Source organism: Tribolium madens, unplaced genomic scaffold, assembly GCF_015345945.1.
Source record: "Tribolium madens isolate multiple individuals breed KSU strain unplaced genomic scaffold, Tmad_KSU_1.1 Scaffold_96;HRSCAF=242;Tcas5.2_LG5, whole genome shotgun sequence".
In the NCBI taxonomy this organism is placed as follows: domain Eukaryota; kingdom Metazoa; phylum Arthropoda; class Insecta; order Coleoptera; family Tenebrionidae; genus Tribolium; species Tribolium madens.
This window is the reverse complement of record NW_025401068.1, coordinates 10,573,229-10,598,558: the sequence shown is the minus strand read 5'-3', so window position 1 is coordinate 10,598,558 and position 25,330 is coordinate 10,573,229. Positions and strand designations below refer to the sequence as shown.

Sequence of the window (25,330 nt, the reverse complement as noted above, 5' to 3'; positions counted from 1 at the left end):
AGAATTACCTGAACAATACTTTTTTCTATGATCCTTCTTCTATGTAAATTCATTAAGTTAATAATCATAAAAAACATTGTTATAGAATTTGTAAAATCATTTAACTTTAAAATGCAGTTCCAGACCAAACACTCTTCAAAATAATCTTGTCTAACACACATTATATATAAATTATCTTTCTTAAAAATAGCACAATGAATTTTGGTTGTCCTCATAAAATTTTTATTAGTAGGTATCGTAAGTCTAAATTTAATAAAAAAAAAAACGTGGAGATTCTTCTTTCTGTTACCTATGTTTCAAAAAATTGTTTTATTCAATCCTATATGTTAAAATTGAATTTTATCTACTCTTTTCTTCATGTTAAAATGAAATTTTATCGTCTAGATGATAAAAAATACATCTATTGTTGTACATATATCTGCGGTTGTTAGTTGCTAACGATCTTTGACATTAGATTTCATTGTTGAATTTTACTTTGACATTTTAAATATCAACCAAATTGACTACAAAATTAGTCAGGATTGAATAAAATTTTATATTGTACACGACGATAAAATTTCCATTATCTTTTCGAGCATATTAGCGACTCGGCTGACGCCTCGACGTTAATTGCTCTCAAAGATAAAATTCAATTTTATCGTCTTGTATAATAAATAACTATTAATCCACACAAGACACTTGTTAAAAAATGTTAAATTTGACAGAAAATTGTTTTGAAGTTATTATTTAGACTGTTGATATGAAATTATATTAGATTTAATATACAGGGTGTTTCACAAAATTTTACAAGGCTTGTGCCTGTAAGATGCAATCAATAATACCTACATATTCCGATACGAACTCAATTACAAATATTGAAAAATTGAAACATCTTCTCTAGTTTGTTCCCCCTTTCAAAAATTACAATTAAAAGTTAATTAAAAATTAACATTTTTAGTTACCTACTGAATGATTAAGATAGATAAACTAGAATCATATTCATGATGAAGATATGTAAACTAGAATCGTCTCTTGATAGAACAAATGATAATTGTTTCTGAAAAACTGCTGTTTATGACTATTAATGAAACAACGATTAGTTTGACAACTACTGTCATGGGTTTCCAAAAATTAAATAATTAAATGTGTATTTTTTGTATCCAGTGTTTGTGACTTTGAAGAACCAGTTTTTCTTGACTTGTGCCATGCTTCACAGGCTCAACCAACGAGAATTCTTCGCCTGAAGAAGAGACAATTAAAGTATCGAAACGTCGCGACGAATTTAATGTTTTTTATTTCTCTGTTTTCTATAAACCATCTTCTACGCAATCAGGCTATCATATTTCAAGGACAAAAACGCAAAATGGAGAATTGCATAAGACGATAAAATGTTATTTTTCTATTATTTCTTCGCAAAAATTTGAAGTTTAAAATTTCTGAAATAAAATTAAATAACTTGGCAACGCTACAACCAAAATCTAAAAGCAAAATACGATTATATAGCATTTAACAAAACAAACAAGACTAAAAATTTGTAGATTGCTATTTGAACAAATCTTAAAGAGAATAATAAAACACGCTGCATGAAAAATTATGAAAATGAATACAATTTTGGCAGCTATTTAACAATGTTTGTGATAAAATCAGAATCAATTTCACTAGACATGAGCCTAGCACACAAAACTTTTTAGCAAAATACAAAACGTTAAGTAAAGTGGAGAAAAAAATTACCATCGATAAAAATTTTCATTATAGAAATGAAAACAATTCAACAAAAAAAAACTTTTTGGGTTTAAAAAATGTGTTTTTTCTATTTCGCGTTTCATATGACCATTTTATAGCACTATTTTTTAATAAAGTGCAACTTAGTGCATACATTCCATTTACCAGCAATCAGAAATTGTTGTGAATCAATGAAATTTAATTTTATTACAAAATAGCGATTTCAGTTTCGCATACGTGAAATGTCATCAGTTTTTAACGTGAAATGTAATATTCGTACATTGTAACACTCGTCACTGTGTGGTTCGTGTTGTACAAACCAATTGTATTGCAATGAAAGTGTTTAAAACACTTGTTTTCGAATATACGTACTATTCTCGTTCTAACTTTTATATTTGTGGTAGTACATAGAACCATTGTTATTTTTTGTTAAATATCATCAGTCTTGCATTTTCTTTCTACAACAATTTGTGAAAATACGAGGAAAAAAGAAAAGAAAACAAGTAAAGCAGTTTGTCAATGATTTTATTTCTTATATGACTGTGTGTTGTCCATAAATTCGAAATGGCTCCTCCTCAGCATGAATCAAACACTCTTGTGTCTCTCGAAACAAATCTCCAACACACACACAATATAGAAACTGCGGCCCATTAATTACCCGAAGCGGTGTCATTCGTCTTCCCGTTGGAGCGAATCTCTCGGTGGTCTAAACAGGTGAGCGTCTCTGGTAAATCACACATTCTTATATAAAATAAATATCCAGCAGGACCGCAGTAGAGAGCCGGTGCATCATCTTCACAGCAGCAGTCTCAACGCTAACGAGTCGTTATGGATGATTACGCACACCGTGTTATAATTGCTTGTCACTACACGCCCTGCCCTTTGTTTATGACCACTCATTTGCATACACACAAACGCACACTACCACACTAAAATTAAACGCAAACTGTTCGCTTTGTTTATTGGTCACCCGTGTCAATATTTGCCGCCGTTTTACGACGCTAGAAATAAACTGATCTCGGAACTACGAATGCAAATTACTATAGGTAGTACAAGAGAAGAGAGAAAATATAGATTTATTAATTCCGTAAGAACGAGAGAGCTAATGATAAGGTGTCTAGATGATTAACTGTTTAAACACCACCCTGGACGTGTGAACCTTGAACCGGGGAAATTGGGCTTCAAAAGTGATTTATTCATGTGAGAAACGCCAAGATTACACTCAAAAATCACTCAAATTAAATTAATTCACCGTCGACAAGACAATTCAAAAAAGCTTAATAAATATTCAAAAGAGAATTTGAATAATTTTTCAACGGATAATAATAATTAGTGAATTCATGGAAATTTTATTCCTCGTATTACACGAAATATAAACATCTCTAATGGGCTTCGTTATGGACCGAATCAAAATTGGGAAAGTAATCGATATGAGCGACATGGGTTGTCATCAATAATCAAATTAAAAATGCAGTCAAGACCGCCCACCTCTTCATACACACAGCTGGTCGGGCTTTTACCTGGAATTTTAATTTCAAAGTACACGCATTCTAATTTAACGCCTCATTGGACAAATTTTGGCTTCAAGGGGAAAACTGGTGTGCATTTTTTCGATTTTCCACAGGAAGCTCTAAAGCCTGGCCTCCCGCCCATCATCCTGTCGGCGTGTCTCATATGGTATGTAACCGCCGCCATGGGCGGGCAAGGACTCGCCGATTTTTTCTCTCGTCGTTTTCCTGCAGAGATAATAATAAATAGTGGTTTTCCGTGCTCGGCAGCACTTAGAAACACGGTCCGTAACTCCGACGACTATTAATAAAAGAAACGAACTGTTTTCTTATTAAACTTTGAGTTATAAGTCGCAAAGAGATAGTCATCTTTAATCTTGTCTTTACATTACATTAATTTTTCGTTTTTTTGGACGAGACGGCGGTATGTAATTTAAAATTTCATTTACGAAATTATTTCGCTATTTATGTAATGATCTTGAGGCACGATATGGAAATCGGTTCTTGGGCTTTTCGGATCGTAAATAATTCGGGTTATCGGATGCACACCTCCGGGCTATCGGTTCACCGGACTTTTTTTTCGTAAACACACTCCCAATTAATTATGGATTGTGCAAATTAGCTAAGTACTTTATCCGCGAGCAATTAAGTGCACTAAATGTTAATCTTTTATGTACATTCACTAAATGATGATTGATGAGGATTTCTCTTTGAAAAGAGGGATTTACAACATGAATTGCATTGATTTTTTTTATTATCAACCAAGAATTGTTATTTTTTACAAAAAAAAAGAAACAGAAATTTTGATTTCAAAATAAACCACATATTCGTGCCAATGATACAGGCTGTTCCGTCTAAACCCCACATTAAAAGTATTGGGAGTTCGAATAATCATATTTGTTTGAAAATTGGTACATAGCCGTAATGCATTATGTCCTCCTAAATGAAAATATTTTCAAGATGGCGGCATTTCAGGTTATACCAGAAGTCGGTCTCAACTTTCTTATTTTAAATGGAAAGCTATATTTTTTACTGCATTTTTGGATTGATCGGGTTATTTTAAGAGAGTTTTCATCAGCTTTTCCTATAACCAAATTTAGCCCTTTTTGGAAATATTTGAAGTTTTTCAAAAATTTTTGGATCTGCACCTTCCACTTTAAAAACTGGTAACTCTGCTATTTTTTAAAATTTTGAATTCGTTTTTTTGGCGTTCTGGTGTTTTCAAATATTGAAAAAAAAATTAACAAACTATAAAATTTTAAGGTTACTTTTGCAATAATTCAAGTACCCATAACTTTTCCAAATGAAATACCCCAATTTTTATTTTACTAAATGGAAGCGAATTTAATTCTGCATCGATCTGTATTAACATTCCCTATACTTAAATTTAATAATTTTTAAGTTATGGTGACTTTTTGTTAAAACTGCCGAAAATCTGTTACTAGCCACATCCGTTTTCGTATAGTTTGCTATGGAAATCAAAAATGTTAAAATTGTTTCTCAATAAACGTCGACAGCGACTTATTATTTAACAAATAGTGCCAAAACATGGTCAAAACTACTCAAACTTAGATTTAATTAATTTATTTTGTATTTATGGAGAGTGTAACAAAATTATGATGTCATTCATTAAACAAAAATTTTTTTTTTCACTTGTTAGCTTTAAATAGTGATCGCATGGTAGAACCTATCAATAGGTAATAATTAAGTTTGCACAACTTTGATTCTCCATATTTTGGCATTGTTTAATAATAAATAATAATAAAGTCACTGTCGACATTTATTGAGAAACAATTTTGACATTTTTGATTTCCATAGCAACAAACTATGTGAAAACGGGTGTGGCTAGTAATACATTTTCCGTAGTCTTAAAAAAAGTCCATAACTTGAGAATTATTAAATTTAGGTATATGGCATGTTAATACAGATCAATGCACAATTAAATTCTCTTCTATTTAGTAAAATAAAATTGGCGTATTTCATTTGAAAAAATTGAGTTATGTGTATTTGAATTATTACAAAAGTAACCTTAAAATTTTGGGTTATGTTTTTTTCTTCAAAATTTGAAAACACCGGAAAAAGGATCTAAGCTTTCTCTTTCAAACACCAAAAAAAGCGAATTCAAAACCTTAAAAAATGGCAGAGTTACCTATTTTTAAAGTAGAAGCTGCAGATCCAAAAATTTTTGAAATAGCTCCAAATATTTCATAAACGGCTAAATTTAGGTATAGGAAAAGCTGATGAAAACCCCATTAAAATAACCCGATTAATCCAAAAACGCAGTAAAAAATATACCTTTCCATTTAAAATAAGAAAGTTGAGACCGACTTCCGGTATAACCGAAAGTACCGCCATCTTGAAATTATTTTCATTTAGGAGAACTTAAAGGTTTATGGCTATGTACCAATTTTCAAATAAATACGATTATTCCAACTCCCAATACTTCTAATGTGGGGTTTAGATGGAACATCCTGTAGATTACCCGGGAAAAAGCGTTACCTCATCCGCGAAGAATGTCTCGCCGTTACAAATCCGTCCAAATCCCAAGAAATTAATAATCCATCTAATAAGATCGTCGGATATGATTTTTTCGCGTCGAATTTTTCCAACATACCTCTACTATAAACACGCTCAATAAATAATTTTAATTGGCACGACATCTCGCTTTACCCATCTCCCATTCTTTCAAACCTATAAACATTAATTTCCGTGTAATGCCCGTATCGTATTCAAATCCGACGCTTAATAACTTTAAAAAACCATCACAGTGTCATGTTATACCTTGTCACCTTCCCGGATTTTTCCCTCGCGTCGACCATTCGCATCTTCACTCTTCTCGAGAGTCGTTTTCGGTTTTCGGCGCGACGTGAAGTTTGAAAACGTCGAAATCGAGCGTCGAGATTAAAATCAGGTGCTTCTTCGAACACAAATTTGTCGGGTATTTTTCGAGTGTTTTATTTCCGCCCGGCGGGGCGCTATTGTGAGGAATATTTACACCCTCCATCCCTCGATAAATTACAGGTGGCGATCTTATCGGCCGGGAAAATCCAATCTTGACGAAAATGAATCGTGCAACCGCACACCGAGTCTCGCGCCCTTCGTGAGTGTTAAGTTGTAAATCATCGCTGCTGAACGAAAATTAATTACCGAAGCAAAAAATCATGTCTACAGCGAATTAATAAGTTTTAATGCGAACCATCGCTAATATTTTATTACTCATAAGCACGATTTCCTTCTTGTAAATAATAATTACTGGTAGCACGATGGCTACGATTCGTGACGGGAGTTTTCGGCCGTTTCTCATTTTTTGATTATTTTTTCGCTCGAGGTACTGTTCATAATTTGATTTTTTATAGTCTATTTGTTGGTTTTAATTCAGTGTAACGTCGAAATCATCTCGTAAATCTCGCAGATAGCGGCGGTAAATGTCGGTGGTTTGAGGCATTGTACATTTGTCTTATTTAATTAAGCACACTGTCATTTTATTTTTATCGAAATGATTATTTCCTGCTTTGCTGCTTGGTTAAACTCACACAATTAGAGAATTCACTCGACGATGGAGAAAAATCATTTCAAATGCTCTAATTTCTCAAGTTTGACGTTTACTGGTCATTGACCCCGCTGCCAACCTAGCAAAAACAATAATCCTAGCCCATTAATCGTCACAGTAAATTCGAAATTGAAAGCCAAAAACTGGCATTCTAAACTGTTTTCCGGCTATCAAGCGACCATCAATCCTTGATTCCCTACACTAAAAACAGCTGTCTGCCGACGGTAACTTGATACTTTTAAGAGGCGTCTGCCATCCTCGTCCCTTTCCCTCATCCGTCCATCATCTGTCTCTGTTTCTCTCATGGCAGAAAAACAAACACATTAAAATGAACAGCGTTGAACATTGACAATGCCTATAAATAGACCATATACTTCTATATGGGTTTTAGAAGAGTGTTATCGCCGTACAGCATCTCCGAGAGGACCCTCCGAAAAACTAGTTGTTGCTCTCTGGATATAATAGATCAGAGTACATTCGCCCGAAAAAATAAGACAATTGTTGCTCTTTTTACGACCCCTTGAACTTTTGTAGTTGGGTAACGAACCCGAAGAAGTTGAGAGATTTTGAGATTTTTGCAGCGGGTTGTGTATGAAAGCAGTCATGCGAAGGGATGGCACAAAGAAAAGAAATGTTAACGTCCACTGACAGCCTAATCGAAGTCCGAGAGGATTTTTATCTCGTTTTACCGATGAGACTAATCGCTTGTCGACAAATGTTCATGGACAGACAAGAAACAACGAATTCCTGAAATAATCGAAGCTAATACCACATTTTTTGAGCTCTCTTCTCTAGATTTATGTAAAAATTACACCCCTTCTCTCTCCCATTACCACCATTTGGCTGCATCGTTAACTTTTACAACCCCATCAGCACCCGTTTCCCATAAAGCATCCTATTTTCGGCTTCTCGTAAAAAATCGAAGAAATTCGACTTATACTATCGCCAACGACTTATTTAGCGAGTAATCCGATACTTTGTTGTTGGGCGCACGCCTAGTGCACTTCCGGAGCTCCGGACTCCGGGTTTGTAGTCCGGTATCGGATGTCGGTTCGGTGGCTGTCCGCGCATATCGAATAACTGTCGCCCCTCCCTCTGCCAACATTTTCCGGGACAATTCAGGAAAATTCATCGAGGGTTAATTTGTGACAAAACAAACAAACTGAAACAATGGATATTTGTCTATTTTTTTTCTCCAGTCACGAGCTTTTTCATATTTCGACGAAACGCGCTGACGGTGCTAGCTGGTGTCAAGCTCCATTGGCTACACGAGCACCCCTGAAAAGTATGGCCATTGTGGAAACGCGCCGGGGGTTAAAGCACTACACGGGAGGAAATTGACGAAAATAATGACCGTTTTGAAACAAATAGACGACGAAAAGAACAAACAACTTTGTTTCTAAAGCAAAATTTTATCCTTTGTAAGTATGACACAAGCAGAAGGGAACAAAATGTTGTAAAGTCTGTGAATAAGTACAGTTATTATAATTATTGTTATTTTTAATAAAAAAATTGCTGAAAATGCTCTTGATAGACAACCAACAATCTTGTCAATAGCTTTGTTTTTTTTTACCTCCTATTAAATTATGAAAAAGAAAAATTAAAAAAAATGATAAAATTAATATCTAATGAGTAATGAGAGTAAATACTTAAAATAACAATTTAAAAATATTATCACTCTTAGCATTTGCTCGTAAATTCACATGAAAAGAGGGTAATTTTTATCAGAAGTTAAACCAGAAGGCAAGCCAGAATTCGCGCCCCAGAGAAAGGTAAGATACCAGGAACATGGAAAAAATGTTAAAAAATTCTATTTATACAAATTTCGAAGTTATGAGAGTTTAAACTATGCACTTTGTCTCTATTTATTTCTGTTGGAAAAATTATTTTCCAAGTTTTTTTCCTACAGGCTATTAGAAGAAGAAACAAGGAAGCTGTATCCTAAATTGTAACTCTGTTTAATGTTATTTGTAGCTTTTATTGGCAAAATTTTTGTACCATTACGAAATAATTATAAAAAAAAACATGTACAAGATCATCAGTATGATTAAATAGACATAAAAATGTCAAATGTCAAAAAGTAAATGTCAAATTTTTTGACAGATAGAATTTTTTAAACATTTTTTCCATCTTCCTGGTATCTTATCTTACTTGAAATTTTTCTCTGAGGCGCGAGTTCTTATCTTAAGAGTTGAAGATTTAAATATTTTTATTACCATTACAATCATTACAATAAAAGCAGAATAATTAAACAGTCAACAGTTATTAGGAAATTACAAAAAAATGTTGAAATGTATTTGGATAGAATTTTCAAATCTCATATTTTCGAATTGTGGCAAATTTAATTTGCTTTATTCTTCCTCGTGTATGAAGGTCTATACAGGTTTTCGTAAAAAAATGCATTTTTACCGCTACTAACTTTAGTCATGAGCACTCGTTTCGATATTTTAATGGCATTGTTATGTCCCTTTTTTCTTAGTCGACTTGATAATCGGATTTTTGTGTACTCTCCGGCTTATGCACGACATAAATCTGTTCGTAAAGCTGTTAATTAAAATTACTCAAGTATTAGAGGCGTGTGACAGCACCTGCCATTACAGCCATTTCCTAACCACCTTATAATTACGTACGATTTCGAAAATAAACACCCCCGGATTGCGTAAGTGATTAGTTTTTGTTTGTAGTCGACTGCCGGTTGTTACAAATCACGCCGCCTGCTTGGAATAGGATAGCCCGAGTTAATAACAATTTGTGTTATAAGTTATGGCATCCGTGATATTCAATTAACTCAGTAATTTAAAACACTATCAGTGGTTGTCTGATATATTACCTTCTGACCCTAAATTGGCTTCGGCCGGTTATAATAATAACCGAATAGATCGTGTTGAAAACGCTGCCATAAACCAATTAATCAAATCGGGTGTCAATGTATCTTTAAGTGGAAACACCTCGGAGAGTGACCTTTTAATATACTTCTTTAACTCTTCAACATTTTTTTTCTCAACTGTCAAAATAATATTTCGAGATAACGTGTTGTGATTAATGAGATTCGGGATTTGCATAATTGCCCAATTTTCTAATGGTAGTGCTAATTGGAAAGAAATGGACGCAAGATGATGATGATGATGGTTGCTACCATGTGGTTTGCTTTTTCCCTCAGGAATTACGCCTATTACTATGCGGTTTTCCCTGGCTGCTATAATCCATTTCATTATCTGCGCTTAGACAGTATCATTTTAACGGGAGTAACACGATACGGGTAATTTGGTTCGCACATTCAACAACAAATAACGTAATTCTCAAGTTACGGTTTGGAAAGGGAGTGGGCGCTGCTGTTATATCAAACAACCTGCTGTTTCGCAAAAATAAAGCTACTTTTTTCGGATGTTTCCATTGTTGATACAGAATTTAATCATCGGTCGATATGTTTAATCAGCAATTTGTAACTAATGATGTCAGAGGCAGCAATGGAAAGTTTCAACCCAATTGCACCATTTCAGGTGGCCGAAAAACAACACTATTTGCCCCAATCCACAAGAAGTAGGGAAAAATCAAAAAATTTGTATTTTTTAAAATATTAAAATTGCAAAGTTTACATTTTAGCATTTTGAACATTACCTACTGAAGTCTGTTTTTTACTAGTAAAATTATTCATAGTAATATAATAAAGAAAGTTTGCAGTTCTTGTTTTTGATTGAATTTGAAAACAATGTCGTTAAAGAGCAAAAACATTGTCTAAGAAAACACAAAAACGGCTAGATTTTCGGTACCGCTAACAGTTTTTGGAAATTTGGAGATTATAAGTCTGATAAATAAAACCATTAAAATTTAAACGCAGGTTTGCTAAACATTCTCTAATTTTTAGCAATAAATTAACATTAAATATAAAATAAACATAAATGAGAAAGGAGTTGAAAAAGCAACAACAAACTAAAGCTGAAGAATTTAGAACAAGCATCAACTTCGAACTGATTTTAATAAATTACACGACATTTATTGCCAATCTTCATACCTAGTACATATCTCCTTGTATCACTTGCAAAATAACGTTAACACAAAATTCATCTAAATTTCAATGTAAATAACCATTATTTTTTAAGAAAATTTGTGGTTCCAGAGATAAACTCCTTGACTAATTTTTTCACTAAAATTTTGACTTACTGATTTTAGTTTAAAAAAAACGGACTAGGTATACCAAAATACATGTGTTGTTGCGAAATTAATTATAAAATGCGACGCAACTTAGTTATTTGAGAAAATATTTTGATTTCTCATAACCTTGTTTTGGAACTGATATATTTTTATTTAGATTAGGCAAATAAGTCGGTTCTTCTATTGTTAACAGACTGAATTTGAAATGTAAACTCGTGTCGTAAAAGAGTTTACAAAATTCATAAACGATAGAGAAACCGCTAATGTATCAAACAAACAGGATCAAAAAGAAACTTCTTCTTCGGAAAGTGGAGTAATATTTTTTCTAAGAAAAATAGTGTCTTAAAAAGAATAAATTTGCAAAAATGTCCTCTTTGGTCATTTTCCTCCGCCATGTGTACCTTTTAATGGTAGCATCCGTGAGAATGCCCCACTTAATTGAGATGTAGTTTCCCTAATCGGGTAAACCCTTGTCGTTATGACACTTGAAAGGGAACGTGATGTCACGGCCCCTAATCTCCGCATTCTTACCACACAATCGCATTATAAAAACCTATAGTACACATCATTGACATGCTCTTGTGGCTCCTGCCTCTGTGTAATGGATGAATGAAGAACGGACCCCGTTGTTAACTCTCATCAATACATCGAAAAGCGCACATAAAAATTCGTCGAGATAAATTAAGTTGGCGATACGATCGGCGAAAAAGTGCTGGCATACCTACCATAAACATTTAATTTAATTTCATGATCTTGACTTTTCAGAAATTTTATTGCCCAATATAGTAAGCGGAAAGCTCCATAAAAATAATAAAGCACACCTTTTATTTCCATTTAAACGTAAATTAACATAACGAATCCATTTCGTGGCCAGTTTCTTCAACCCTTCTCGCATTTAATTAAAACCGATTTTGTCATAGTGTCACACGTGTAACGTTTCTTCTTTTGATTCTCTCCTTCCGCAAACACACATATCGCATTGCGACCCTTTCAGGTACCAAAAACTGGACAAACAGGAAGAAATATCAAAATCACAACATCGTTGACCCTTATCAAAAAATCCGATCGAAATTTCACACAAAAGAAAGGGTTCACACCTTTTCTTATCAGATCCAAAATAAATCATTCTCGAGAATGCTAAAGGTGTTTTTCAACTTGGATGCAAATAAATATAAACAGAAGCTATCATTTTAACGAATATTTCGAGAATTCCCATCGCCGAGTGGCTACAACACAAATCATCGACTTTTTTTCCGGTCGTTGGCAAATTCACGGTCCTTGAACAATAAGAACATAATTCAGGAGGATTCTGGACAATTTTCGGGAGATAAACGACCGGCTAACTAGAGCATTGTGTTCAGAGTTATTGTTATTGACTTCCGCGGATTCTTGGGATGGGGCGGGAGGCACCCTGATGATGGGGTCCTCGTTTAACAATATTTTTTCCAAAGTTGTCTCTGAGAATTGCCTGTCTTTCGGCACGTTTCGAGGAATGCAAACAGAATGTTTAAATGGTGCAAGACACAAATTTATTTCAAATTACTTCGTCTTTCAGCGTTTACACAATTTTTGCATTAATACAGAGTGAGTTAACTGAATTTTATTATATTGACATATTTTACATCATTTACACGTGTTTTTACTTACAAAATGTATACATTATCGTTAATCAGGTAGCAGTTGTGATTAATATTCATTAGAATATTAATTTATTATAATTACATAAAATAAAAATGTGTCGCTAAAACAAGATTAATGGTAATTGAAATACAGTTCTTCTGATCAGTAAAACCGTGGATTATTTATTAGTATTTCTATCAGATTATTTTAATTTATATTCTCGCCAAGATTTGTTTAATTTTTTATATTTTTCACATACCTAAGTAAATAAAAGGATTATACTAGTAGGTACAAACTAGAAGTTGTCGACGGTTTTATAGAATCTCCCATATTTTTGCATAATATATCTGCAATTTTCGTGATAACTGTCGCAAGACAATAATAATCTAAGTGAAAATATCTTTTTGAAAAATTGACTGTTTGAAATTTGCAAATAGCGATTTCAACGAAACTATTGGAGCATTGTAAAGTATCACCATGATTTGATGCGATTTGGAAAAATCGAAATATAGTCTTATTTTTTCATGAATTACTTTTATTGAAAGAGGGTACTGGAAAAAGTTATGAAAAATATGTAAATAATTTTGCACTAAATGCAATAAAAGCAAGACAAAAAATTAGGTGCAACAAAATAGAATTTTGAGAAAGTGTTTCTTTTTCTAAAATCTTATACAGGTTGCGCCAGAACTCGCGCCCCAGAGAAAAATGCCATATAAGGTATCATAGAAAAAATGTTACAAAAATTTTATCTATGAAAATTTCGAAGTTATGAGGGTTTAAATTTTGCACTTTGACTCTATTTATTTCTCTTGGAAAAATAGTTTTCCAAGTTTTTTTGCTACAGGCTATTAAAAGATGAAACAAAGAAGCTCTATCCTAAATTGTAACTCTGTTCAATTTTATTTGTGGCTTTTATTGGCAAAATTTTTGTACCTTTACTAAATAATTGTAAAAAAAACTTATACAAGATCATCAGTATCATCAAATAGGTATAAAAAATGTCAAATGTTTAAAAATAAATGTAAAAACTTTGACAGAATTTTTTAAACATTTTTTCCATGTTCCTGGGAACTCACACCCCAGAGAAAAATGCCATATAAGGTAAGATACCAGGAACATAGAAAAATGTTAAAAAAATTTTATCTATAAAAATTTCGAAGTTTAAGTTTAAATTTTGCATTTTGACTCTATTTCTGTTGGAAAAATAATTTTCCAAGTGTTTTTGCTACAGGCCTTTAGAAGAGGAAGCTATATCCTAAATTGTAACTCTGTATAATCTTATCTGTAGCTTTTATTGGCAAAATCTTTGCACTTTTATTAAATAATCGTAAAAAAATTTATACAAGATCATCAGTATCATTAAATATCTAAACATAAAAAAATGTCAAATGTCAAAAAATAAATGTCAAAATTTTTTGACAGATAGAATTTTTAAACATATTTTTCATGTTCCTGGTATCTTTCTTACTTCAAATTTTTCTCTGGGGCGCGAGTTCTGGCGCACCCTGTATACCTAAAATACCTAGTTGTTCAATAATACCTAATTATTTCATCCACCTTCCTTCAGATTTTTTTTTAATTTTTTTGGTTCTTAGTTTTTCTACGAAATGTTTATCTTAAGCTTTGAATATTCATTTTGTTTTCAAGACTGAAAAAAAGTTATGTTTTAAATACCTACTACCTATAAGTAAAATTTACTATTGCAAAACAGACTACAGACCACATTTTGAAAAATATGGTGTAAAATTAACATCAATTCAAACAACGAATGTTTTTTCTCATTGCAAGCACTTCATTAAAACGGAGTCCCGATTATCCGGCTCCCGATTATTAGAAAGTCCGTGCTAACCGAAAACAAAATCGCTTTTAAAAATTCCGTTTTATGCTGAAGAATTTGGTTCCATACTCTGTTGAATCCGGAATTGGTCTTATTTCTTTTGTTGAAATTCTCAAAAGCGAAAAAATCCATTTTTTTCTTTGTGCTTGGACGTAGAAGACATATCATTGAAGAGTATAAACATCGATAAATTGAATAATAAAAGTCAAAAAGTGGTTGTTTCTTTAGAAAAAACCAATTTGATGGACAAAAGTGTTAATATGAAAAATGTTAATATGAAAATTATGATTTCTTTAATAAAACGTTGCATTAAAATTTTTGGGATTATCGAGAATTTTGGCTTATCCAGAAAGGGTGCAGTCCACATTAAATAAAAAATACATAAGAAAATTAATACACTGCGGACACGGAATTTTGGACGATTTGTCATTCGACTGACATAAAAATGTAAAACAGACCTTAGGCAACTAACCTCACTTTCAGTTTTTGTAATTTGTATTTTGATAGCTAGAGAAAAAAATGACAATAACTCAAAATAGTTTATTAAACTTCATAAAAACACGTATTGCTGGCATTATTGTTTCGGAAATCGACGCCAAAAACAAATTTCAATTAATTCAAACTTTCAAATTTTAGTTTCAAACGTCAATCATAATGACATTAAAGCGTGGCTTACATTGATATTTTTTAATCTAACATAAATTTGATGTCCAAAATTCCGTGTCCGCCACTGTACATTCTGAATATATAAAAGTCCATCTCCCAGATTTAACGTAGATATTTTCGTAGATTTATAATTCAATTTTATTAGATTTTTTATTTTTTTACTTTAATTTTAAAATACCTTCTTTGGTATTAATTAAAACCACTTCAAATAAATGTAACTAAATTACCATTCCAAAGTTTATTTTTACGGTTAAACCAAAATATTGCTTAATTGCGTTTGTAGTATTCGTAAATGCAAAATCCATTACGTTGTTATTGTTTATAAGCAACCAACATATATCTAGGTATTTTATCCCGTCTATAAACATGTTGTGAAGCCTTCCTTCCATCGCAACAAATTCCACTCCACTTCGTCATAAAAACAAATCGTTGCACTTACAATTTTTTAAAGCAAAACTGTCTAAAATTGCGAATTTAAGATTACTTAACTGTTTTAATTTTCTTAAATTTTAAGATTTAATCTCATTCAAATCTGAAACAACTTTTCTTTTGTTTATTCACGATAAGCTCATTCACACCGACATTTAATATTTTTCCAGCAAGCATAATCACTGCAAACTATTCTTTTGCATTCACCGCTTCAGTCATAAACATGAAATTCCTCTTTCGAGCACCAATTACTCAGTCATTATTAATCTTACGAAGCTTTTGTCCGAGCGAACAAGAGGTCAGATTAAATTATAACTTTTTCGAAACTATATCCGTTTTTGAAAGATTTACGATGAAATTATTAATTCCCGCATTCATGCCACCAGTTTACGACTCAAGGAAGCAATTAAATAAAGCCACATCAAAACCCTTCAAGAATAAAAATAATACAAGAGTCAAAATTCCGCCTCATTTCCGCTTCCACCTTACCCGAAGATCACAAGTAACAAAACAAATTAGCACCTCTGGGTATCACCCGGCATGAGCACTCCAATTCAAAATCAACTCTCCCATTGGTCGATCCTTACAAACTCCACCCATTTACACTTGGATACCTCCATCAAGGCCCGCCTCTCGAGCTTTCAAATATAGAAAACAGATTCGACTTCGACAGTTGGCTTGAGATCGTCGGAAAGCTCGTTTGTGTTAACGTTCTTTGACTTTTTATGGATTTTGGTCGTGTTCTAACGCACATTCCATACATTTTAATCGCGTTCATTTTGTTAATTGCGTCAACGGTTAAATTTAGATGTTTGTGATGAGTTTTTGGTGATGTGATTGTGGTGTGTTTTATAGAAACTTCCGGATTATACGCATTTAGGTAATTGATCGGGAGCGTAGGGCAGGTGCCAAGAGTTGGAAATCGATTAAAAAGCTTCATTTCTATAATATGAAATCAAAAACTTATTTTGCATTTACCGTCGCTTCAGACTTGAAAAAAACCCAAATAAGTTGACAAAGTACTTGAGCTTTGACCTTTAACAGGTCATATTTGCCACAATGTCATAAAACAAAACAATTGTGATTCCTTTACAGATGGTTTACAGTCATAAAACTGTCAATTGTGGTTTATACATTGCTGTAAGCCTTCTCCAGACCACTTTGATGTAATTATGCTAATGGTGTGATTGTTATCACAAGAATATTTTGCAGAAATTGGGTACTTACCCCAAATTAATCATTAATGTCTTCATTCTGATTCCTGTAAAAAAGCAATCGGGTTAAAATAACGGTACAAGAAAACTTGCTAAACACTTTTTGTGTTGTTTCACTTATTGTTCGTAAATGAAGATGCAAATAGTAACAAAGTTAAAAATATTCCATTTGTTTGAGAATAATTCTCTGTGGACACATCCATTTACTACCCAAACGAACAGATTCGCTCGCTACTGTTTGCTTTCCACCGCTTTTTTATTTGTTTAGTTTTCAAAAACCTTTTTCCAAGTTGGAAGGTACGATTTATAAAATTTGAAATTGACATAGAAATAATAGGCCACAATGCTGACGACATCTGAACAACAGTTTTGGATTGTTTCCAAGGAAAATCGCCGCTATTGATGTATGCTTCCACTCAGAAATAGAAATTGTGCGTAAAAGCGCCAACAAAACGAGAAAATATACAATGAATTATAAAATACTTGAAACAGGGTGGCTCAGCGAAAACTGTCTTTGTTGCTGACGTACAAAAATACAAAACAATACAGTACTTTAATTCATTTACCTACTATTAAATTCGGTTTTATTTGCATGTTTTCTTTTTAATCTTTTATCAAAAACACAAAACTTTTTGGTTTCGTTTGTAAATATGAATATTTTTGTAACAAAAACGCTTCTAAAAGTCAATTGTTAGTGCAAAAATGGTCTAATTTTTTAATTGGATAAAATTAATTTCATTTTTCTTTCAGAATATGTATAGGTACAGGGTGCGCCAGAACTCGCCCCATGTAAGGTAAGATACCAGGAACATGGAAAAATGTTTAAAAAAATTATATATAAAATTTCGAAGTTATGAGAGTTTAAGTTTTGCATTTTTACTCTATTTATCTTTTGGAAAAATGATTTTCAAAGTTTTTTTGCTGCAGGCTATTAGAAGAGGAAACAAGGAAGCTGTATCCTAAACTATAACTTTGTTTAATGGTATTTGTGGCTTTTATTGGCAAAATTTTTGTACCTTTACTAAATGATTATAAAAAAAATATTTTTTCCATGTTTCTGGTATCATCTTACTTGAAAATTATCTCTGGGGCGTGAGTTCTAACACACCCTGTATGCTGTATGTGCTCACAATTAAATTTCTGATCAAAATGGTCCGCGACTTTAAAATTAAATTGGCAACATTGAAGAATATCTTGTTTCCATGTTATTCAGTCTTGCAAACTTAATTTGAGAATCAGTGTTTGTTTTGATGAGAAATTTAAGACATTCGATTATTAAATTTTTTGTCATCAACAACAAAGACATTATAACCGAGTAAATATTATTTGGGTCACCCTGTATAGGTACGCAATATATAAAATAAAAAAATACACTTCTAAAACTTTGTCTAGTTAATTTTTTTTTTAATTCTGAAGCATGTATACTGTTTAATGTTATTTTTTATGTAATTCAATAAAATTAAAATAGTGTCCAGAAATCAAAGATTTATTTATAAAAAACAACGAAAATAATCTTACATAGCAATAATAAAATTTGTTACATCAAACCATCTATTTTTTTCTTTGGGCCACTAAGAATAGACCACCAAGTGTAAAAAATGCTTCAACACCACATTTTCATTCACAAAATTAATTAGTCGAGCTTCTGGTTACCACGTGTTACACCATTCCTTCATGTTCTTCTATCTTAAATTAGTTTTTTCTCCACAAACATAAATATGGTAAATAAGATCCGGAAGTACGGAAACGCACAAGATAATTATCAAAATTCGAATTAATTTAAACTCCATTTTCTATTCAGAGTTTAGTTACTTAGAAGATAAGAGAAGTGTCTTTTACAGATTTTATTGTGAAAAATAGCTTTTTGTAAGAATTTATTGTTATATAGTCCAGATATATCTTAATTGAAAAAAATTGTAAATTACATTTTGACAAAGAAATTTTAGCCCTACTATTTTTAAAACTAATCATTTTTGGTTGAGAATTTTGTTTATTTTGTTAGAAGAGAAAATTGCTTCTGATTTTCTAACCGCCGAAATCAGTAAGAATTTGGACCTCTTTCCTCCTGTCATGATAATTTACGAGGTGCAAATCATCACCCACTCTAAACCCCAAATTCTTTTCCAGCTCGGAGCCCAAACACGTGCCGCTCTTTCACCATCGCCGAACGAAAAAACCTCAAGACATTTTTATCAATGAGTCTCATCATCGGCGACATCTGAACCCGACGATGACCGTAAAATAGTTCTTTTCTGCTTCAAGTTTGCTCCTCCAGAACGAGAGAGAGCGCGATGCTGTCGGCGGGGCTTGGGTACGGTGTCTCTGGTCCCGTGACGGGCACCACGCCCCCCTATAGCCCGCCACCCCCCGCTAGACACAGCCCCTTACCGAGTTTCGGATTCACCCAGGAGCAAGTCGCGTGCGTGTGCGAAGTAAGTGGATTTGTTGTGGATAACGAGGGGATTAAAGACAAGGATGGAGAGGATGGCGAAAATTGGGGGTTGACGGGGAAATGATAGGTTTTGAGGCCGGTGGTTAGCTAATTGACTTGTTATTATGGACAAAGCTACGTAAAATTTCACAATTTTGAATCTATTTATGAAACATTCCGGTTAAGATGCAACAAAATCAACCACTCCTATACTTTCACCAAAAACTCGGCAATTTTTTAGCTAATTACGTTTTGAAACCATTTTAAAGAAACCAATAGCTTTCTCTGCCAAATCGAGTGTAGGTATGGCATTTAGCAAATCTAGCAAATATAACTATTATTCAAATTTTCAGTTTTCTCCTAAACAACGATAGTTTTAATTTTTTGTCAAACTTGTTGGTGAATGATTTAAGACAGGTTGACTAATTGAATTATTACGAGACCAGATGTGTAATTTTTTGAAAGCCATTCATTAAAGCCTAGAAGTCATTAAAGTCACTCATAGAAATCCTGATTTATGGCCGGTCATTTCTTACACAATCGACCAAAAACAAATTCGTTTTTGTTAGTTTGCCAACAGGATGTAGGTGTCTGAAGGAAACAGCCTTTGCCCCCAATTACACGGAAAAAAACCTTGATTACAAAGAAATAAACTTTGAGGAATGTGATAAGAAAATGATTCACATCAAAAGTGCATTTTTGATAACAAGAATAATTCCTCTTGCATATTTTTTCTCAAATGGAGCCATAACTTAGATAAAATACACCCACTGTCTGGTTGCGCAATTAATCATTCCCAGAGGATAATTCCTCATGTCCCATGATAACAAACCCATGACCCCTAATTGAGCCAAACCGAGAATTCTGCACGAATTTGTGTCTGGAGACACAACAACCTCCGGCTACTCGAGATCTTGTATACCACGGAATCAGCACACTTGACACCCACTCGTGCACATACACCATTCATCATCGTGTTTCTCTCTTCTAGGTATTACAACAGGCCGGTAACGTCGAACGCTTAGGTAGATTCTTATGGTCGTTACCGGCTTGCGACAAACTCCACAACAACGAATCCGTACTAAAGGCCAAAGCCATAGTGGCCTTCCATCGAGGCAACTTCAAGGAACTTTACAAAATATTGGAAAGTCATCAGTTTAGTCCGCACAATCATGCCAAACTGCAAGCATTGTGGCTCAAAGCGCACTACATCGAGGCAGAAAGGCTCAGAGGTAAGAAGATAAAAATCATTCCAAATAAAACTAAACAGAAAGAAAAATCTTATCTTTTTTCCGTTGAAATTGGAATCTAAGCAAAAAAGGTAGAAAGTACCTAAAAGTGCTGTTTTGATACTGGTTTTATTCAATAATAATCTAGCTTCTGAATTAATTACACTGAGGAATATCCAAAAATAAAAAAACTTTTATTCACAATCATAAAATAATAATAATCAAATTACCTGCATGTGAAAAGTTGTAGAGATGACATTTAAACTTCATTTAACAATTGATATGAAAAATGACAGTTTAGGTTGGGATATGGTCACTTTCTTATCAATTTTCGGGTTCGGGTAACCATTTCCTGACCTAGGTTTTTTAAATTTTCTGTTGCTCGTTCAGCAACTTCTTTGAGTTCATTCCATTTTACTATCACTATTATTAATATCAGACATAAACATAAATGACGCGACTTTATTTTAACAAAAGTTTATTTTTTATTGTCTTCTTAATAAAAACGTAAAATGCAATTTCTAAATTTGATAAATATTAGCTTTCTGTTCTTTAAAGTATGATTGTATTGTAAATAAAATAGTATACAACAAGCCGGTAGTTGCTTCTTCGTATCTCGGCTTATTGCCTTGGCAATGAAGTACCTTTTGTCTCGGTATGTAATCTACTACTGCTACATTTTCTTAAAGTATTGCGTTTTTACCAAATTTACTACCAAATTTTTACTAAATGTGGGGCCAAAATCTTACCCGAAAGGACAAAGAAATAAAATAAATGTTGAAAATTTTAGAAAAATGACTTCTTTTTTAATAAAAATTCAACTGTCACAATCAATAACAACATAGCCAACTAGAGTGTTGTTGAACGAGCCTCTTGAAGACGACCGGTAACATAATGTAGTAAAATTAACTTTCGTTATTCAGAAGGAAATTATATTAAGATATCAAAAAAAATCTAAAACATTACAACATTTCTGGCTTATTCTCCATTTGTCCTTGAAATATATTTGCTAAATTTCATCGAAGATGATATACAGGACAAAGGATGAATAAAACCATTACATTCGTCGCAACGTTTCGATACCTTTATTGTATCTTCCTCAGGCGAAGAATTTTCGTTGGCTGAACATGGGAGGCAAGGCAGTTTGGCAGTTCTTCCTTCTTCGACGAAATTTAGCAAATTTCGGGCTTAACAGTGAAATCGATGAATAACAAAATTGGCAAGAATTTTGTTGGTACTTTTGTATACTTTATGGTCTATTATTGACTCATGGCGAGTATCAGTCTTAATATTGACTTAAAAAAATGCCAATTTTTGCTGATTTGAAAACATTTTTTTCCAAAATTTACTGTGTGTGGTACTTTTGTTTTGACTTTTTTGCACATAAAGAGAAAATTAAAGTACTTCTCGACTTTTTTTGATGATACTACATATAAATTCCTTTTTCATTGTTTTGGTCTTTTGAGATTAAAAAACATAAGAATATTTTTTCTAGTTTATTTAGTTTAATTAATTGATCTTGAAATTTAAATCAGAAATGTTGAAACTTGAAATGATTCATAAAATGATTGATACAAAACAAAGTACCGAGTTTAAGCAAAGAATTATTAATAATTAAGACTGCAAAAATTGTTAAACATTTTCTTATAAAATATTGCATTTCTTCAAGGCTTCATAATATAAAAGCCACAAACTTTAATTGAGTACATGGTAAATCATGTTGTCACTCAGAAGTACCCCAAAATGATAAATGAAATTACAGAATATTATCGAAGTTTGGCATCTTACCAAATTAAAAAAAATACTATCCAACTTATTTTCTAATTCTGACCTACCAAAATTTGCATGAATTTTGAATACTTTTGTGGTAAAAAGGGAAAATAATTTTACTGTCCTGTCCTGGTGTTTGTACCAAAATTAAAAATTAAACCTTACTTTTTCGTAAAAAAGATATGAATTTTTCATTTTCTTATTAGTTGTAATGAATTATTAAATTAACAAAACTTTCTAACTCGAGATTAATGTTGGGGTAAAATGAAGTTTTTATTATAAAAATTTCTCTGGTGAGATAATTATAAGAAATGTAACAAAGCAAATTTTAACACGATGACTTTGCTTTATTCATGACATAACATGTTTGGGTTTAGTTTAATTTTAATGTCATGTTATTAAAATATAATAGTCAATATCGGATTTAATGTTTGCTGGTTATTTCCGCTGGTCATTTCCAATGTTTTGAGTGCACAAAGAGCCACTTTTCAACCCCCCCATCTGCAGGCAGACCCTTGGGCGCCGTTGGCAAATACCGAGTGAGGCGAAAATTCCCTCTACCTCGAACCATCTGGGACGGCGAAGAAACAAGTTACTGTTTCAAAGAGAAATCCCGTAGTGTTCTTCGCGATTGGTATTCGCACAATCCCTATCCTAGTCCTCGCGAAAAAAGGGAATTGGCGGACGCCACCGGCCTAACGACAACTCAAGTCTCCAATTGGTTCAAAAATCGAAGACAGAGGGATAGGGCAGCCGAACATAAAGACAGGTAAAAACCGATCAATAAGTAATTGACTTAATCAGTATTGAAAAGGCAGCCTTAGTCGAGGAGATCGTGTTACGTGCGGAAGCCGTAGAGCTCATTTGTTTATACAGTGGCGAAATAGCAGAGATGGGATCGGTTACTGGATTCCTGGCTTTCCCGACAGTTTTTACTGTTTTTTTTTCTGAATATGAAATTGATAAAATCGGTTTCGGTTTTGTGGTCTTTCGACGTAACTTTGTTACATATTGCGTCTTGGAGTGTCATATGTCGGCTCGTGTGACTCATGTGCTAATTTTAGCATCCCCGTCGGCCTGAAACCGAATAGTAACAACGTTTTGTTTCAAATCTTTAACCCAATTCTCCCCGGAGACACTCTATCGCATCATAACATACAGAAAAAGCCACTTCTGAACGTTATTAAGCGACATGTGTTGCTGTTTATTTGATTATTTTCTGCGTTTGGTCATGTGTGATTCCATTCGGGAGAGGTACCACGGATCGTATGTGTGGTTCAAGTTCGAAAATAGCACACTGCTAGGCTATTCTCAGTTTCCAGGTCCAGCTCTGCGAGTCATCCGATACCCGAACACTAGCAAACACTAGAAATAGAAATATACACGCCACTTCAAGGCATTTTCTTAGCGTCAGCACTGACTATTACACTTATTTATCTATTCTGGAAAGGGAAAAACGGTGGAGAAGAACATTTCAAAAATTTTATCATTCTGTTGCTTCAGCAGGAATTTTCACTTTGACAGAATTCTGAATGATTTCGACCTTCGTGACCATTCGTGTCACTTAAAGCCTTTTATTTCGGCTTTTTGATGGCACCTGTTTCGCGTTTCTGACGTAAACATCCAACTCGAGTCAAATAAAAATATCTCGACAAATTCCCGTCCTCCAAACTTACTTTCTCGGAATAATAAACTCTACCACCCATGCAGAGCCATTCTGACGTCACTTATTGTTCCAAATTCGGTTGGAAAAATCGAATTAATAACATCCAACTCACTCTCACAATCCCTCAACCTCCCTTTGGATGCCCCCGTATCGGATTACACAAAAACAACAATGTCTGTTCAAACATCCTCTTCCACCCCTCAATTAAACCCCCTTTTTCGGTAAGAATTTTTAGGCAAATCGATGGCTAAATAAACACCAAGCTTTCTACAAGTGTCGCACACGTGTTTACCGAATTCCTCTTTCCGTCGCGCAAAAACGCCCTCTCCAGAGGCTATCTTGTGTGGGCACCGTTACCGGATATCGGGTTACCCGCAGGTGAAACCCGATATCCTTCAATGTAGTTAGAGGGCCTCCTCTAGGTGGTCGGAAATTTCAATTTTGTGATTATTTCAGCGGCCAGTCCAACTCCGACAAGCCCCATCTCGATTCGAGCGGATCAGACAGCGAATCCGAGCACAAACTTTCAACGTACACCCCCTCGGGGGCCGTTGGACCCCCACAACTTGCACCTTACGGTGGACTGGGGGCGCCATCCATCGGACAGCCCCTCTACCAGGCCCCGGGAGGCATCCTGCACGACTACCAGGCCTTGTGACAGTGGTTAGCCACGCCGCAAGATGCCGCCAGTAATTTGTGAATCGGTGATAACGGGGAAGCCCCCAATTGACCTTTGTTACTATTGTACTTATCGAAATTGTATTTTTGTTTAAAGTTTTAATGTACATAGAAATTTATTCCTTATTGTAGGATAAGTGTATGTATTAGGTAGTCCATCACTGCCTTTCTTTCGCCATCTCCGAGCAATAATTTTGTTTGTGGACTGTATGCTTAGGGTTTTTTTGCTGTGACTGTACTTATTCACCAGATTTTCGGTCAAATGTAAACTCAGCGTTCAATCATTTGTGGCACAAAGCAATAAAACTATAGCTTGATATTCACCCGAAAGGGCTGGTTTATTATATTTACGAAAACTACTGGTTTTTATTTCAAAAAAAATACAACTGGCAACGCCGGAAATGTTGTCAGCGTTGTGAGTTTCGTGCTAACTTTTTTGAAATAAAAATTAATTTTATGTTACTCATACCTTCACCATACGTACTTATATAAATGGTAAAAAGCACGATATTTTGTTTACCTATGTCCGAATAATATTTCTGTTGTAATTGAAAATAAATTTGAATAATTACCTTTGCTGGAGTCTTAATTTTGACACTTTTTTTTGGAATTTTTACTACACATATAATTTGACGTTTTTTGAACGTTTTGAGATGGTTCTAGATTGTATACTATTTTTTCGGGACCTTCATCAGAAAATATGGTTTTCTACCCTCTAAATAGTCCAAGGGAAGAAAATACATACCAGGTGAATAAAAAGTATGGAACCAAAGGTTTTTTTCTTAAACTATTTATTTTTTGAAAAAACTAATTAATGAGTGATAAAGTACTATAAAAATGTGATTGATTTAATTTTAATTTGTTTTTGAGTTCTACAAA

At 33.5% G+C, this 25,330-nt stretch overlaps 1 protein-coding gene across 1 annotated transcript; it reads left to right on the top strand.

The window, feature by feature from the left end:
• Positions 1-16,154: 16,154 nt before the first annotated feature.
• On the top strand, positions 16,155-25,026 carry LOC123012367 (homeobox protein SIX2-like). The gene is made up of 5 exons (XM_044410232.1): positions 16,155-16,343; positions 18,805-19,109; positions 20,100-20,340; positions 22,615-22,876; positions 24,230-25,026. Exons 2-5 carry the CDS (start codon positions 18,969-18,971, stop codon positions 24,429-24,431), a joined length of 846 nt encoding a protein of 281 aa, XP_044266167.1. The 5' UTR covers positions 16,155-16,343; positions 18,805-18,968; the 3' UTR covers positions 24,432-25,026.
• The last annotated feature ends 304 nt before the right edge of the window (positions 25,027-25,330 follow it).

Excerpts from the sequence above, each read along its gene's own strand:
- LOC123012367 (XM_044410232.1), top strand. The coding sequence starts at position 18,969 with ATGCTGTCGGCGGGGCTTGGGTACGGTGTCTCTGGTCCCGTGACGGGC. Across the intron at positions 19,110-20,099 it reads AAGTCGCGTGCGTGTGCGAA|GTATTACAACAGGCCGGTAA; the intron begins GTAAGTGGATTT and ends TCTCTCTTCTAG. Across the intron at positions 22,877-24,229 it reads GCAGCCGAACATAAAGACAG|CGGCCAGTCCAACTCCGACA; the intron begins GTAAAAACCGAT and ends TGATTATTTCAG.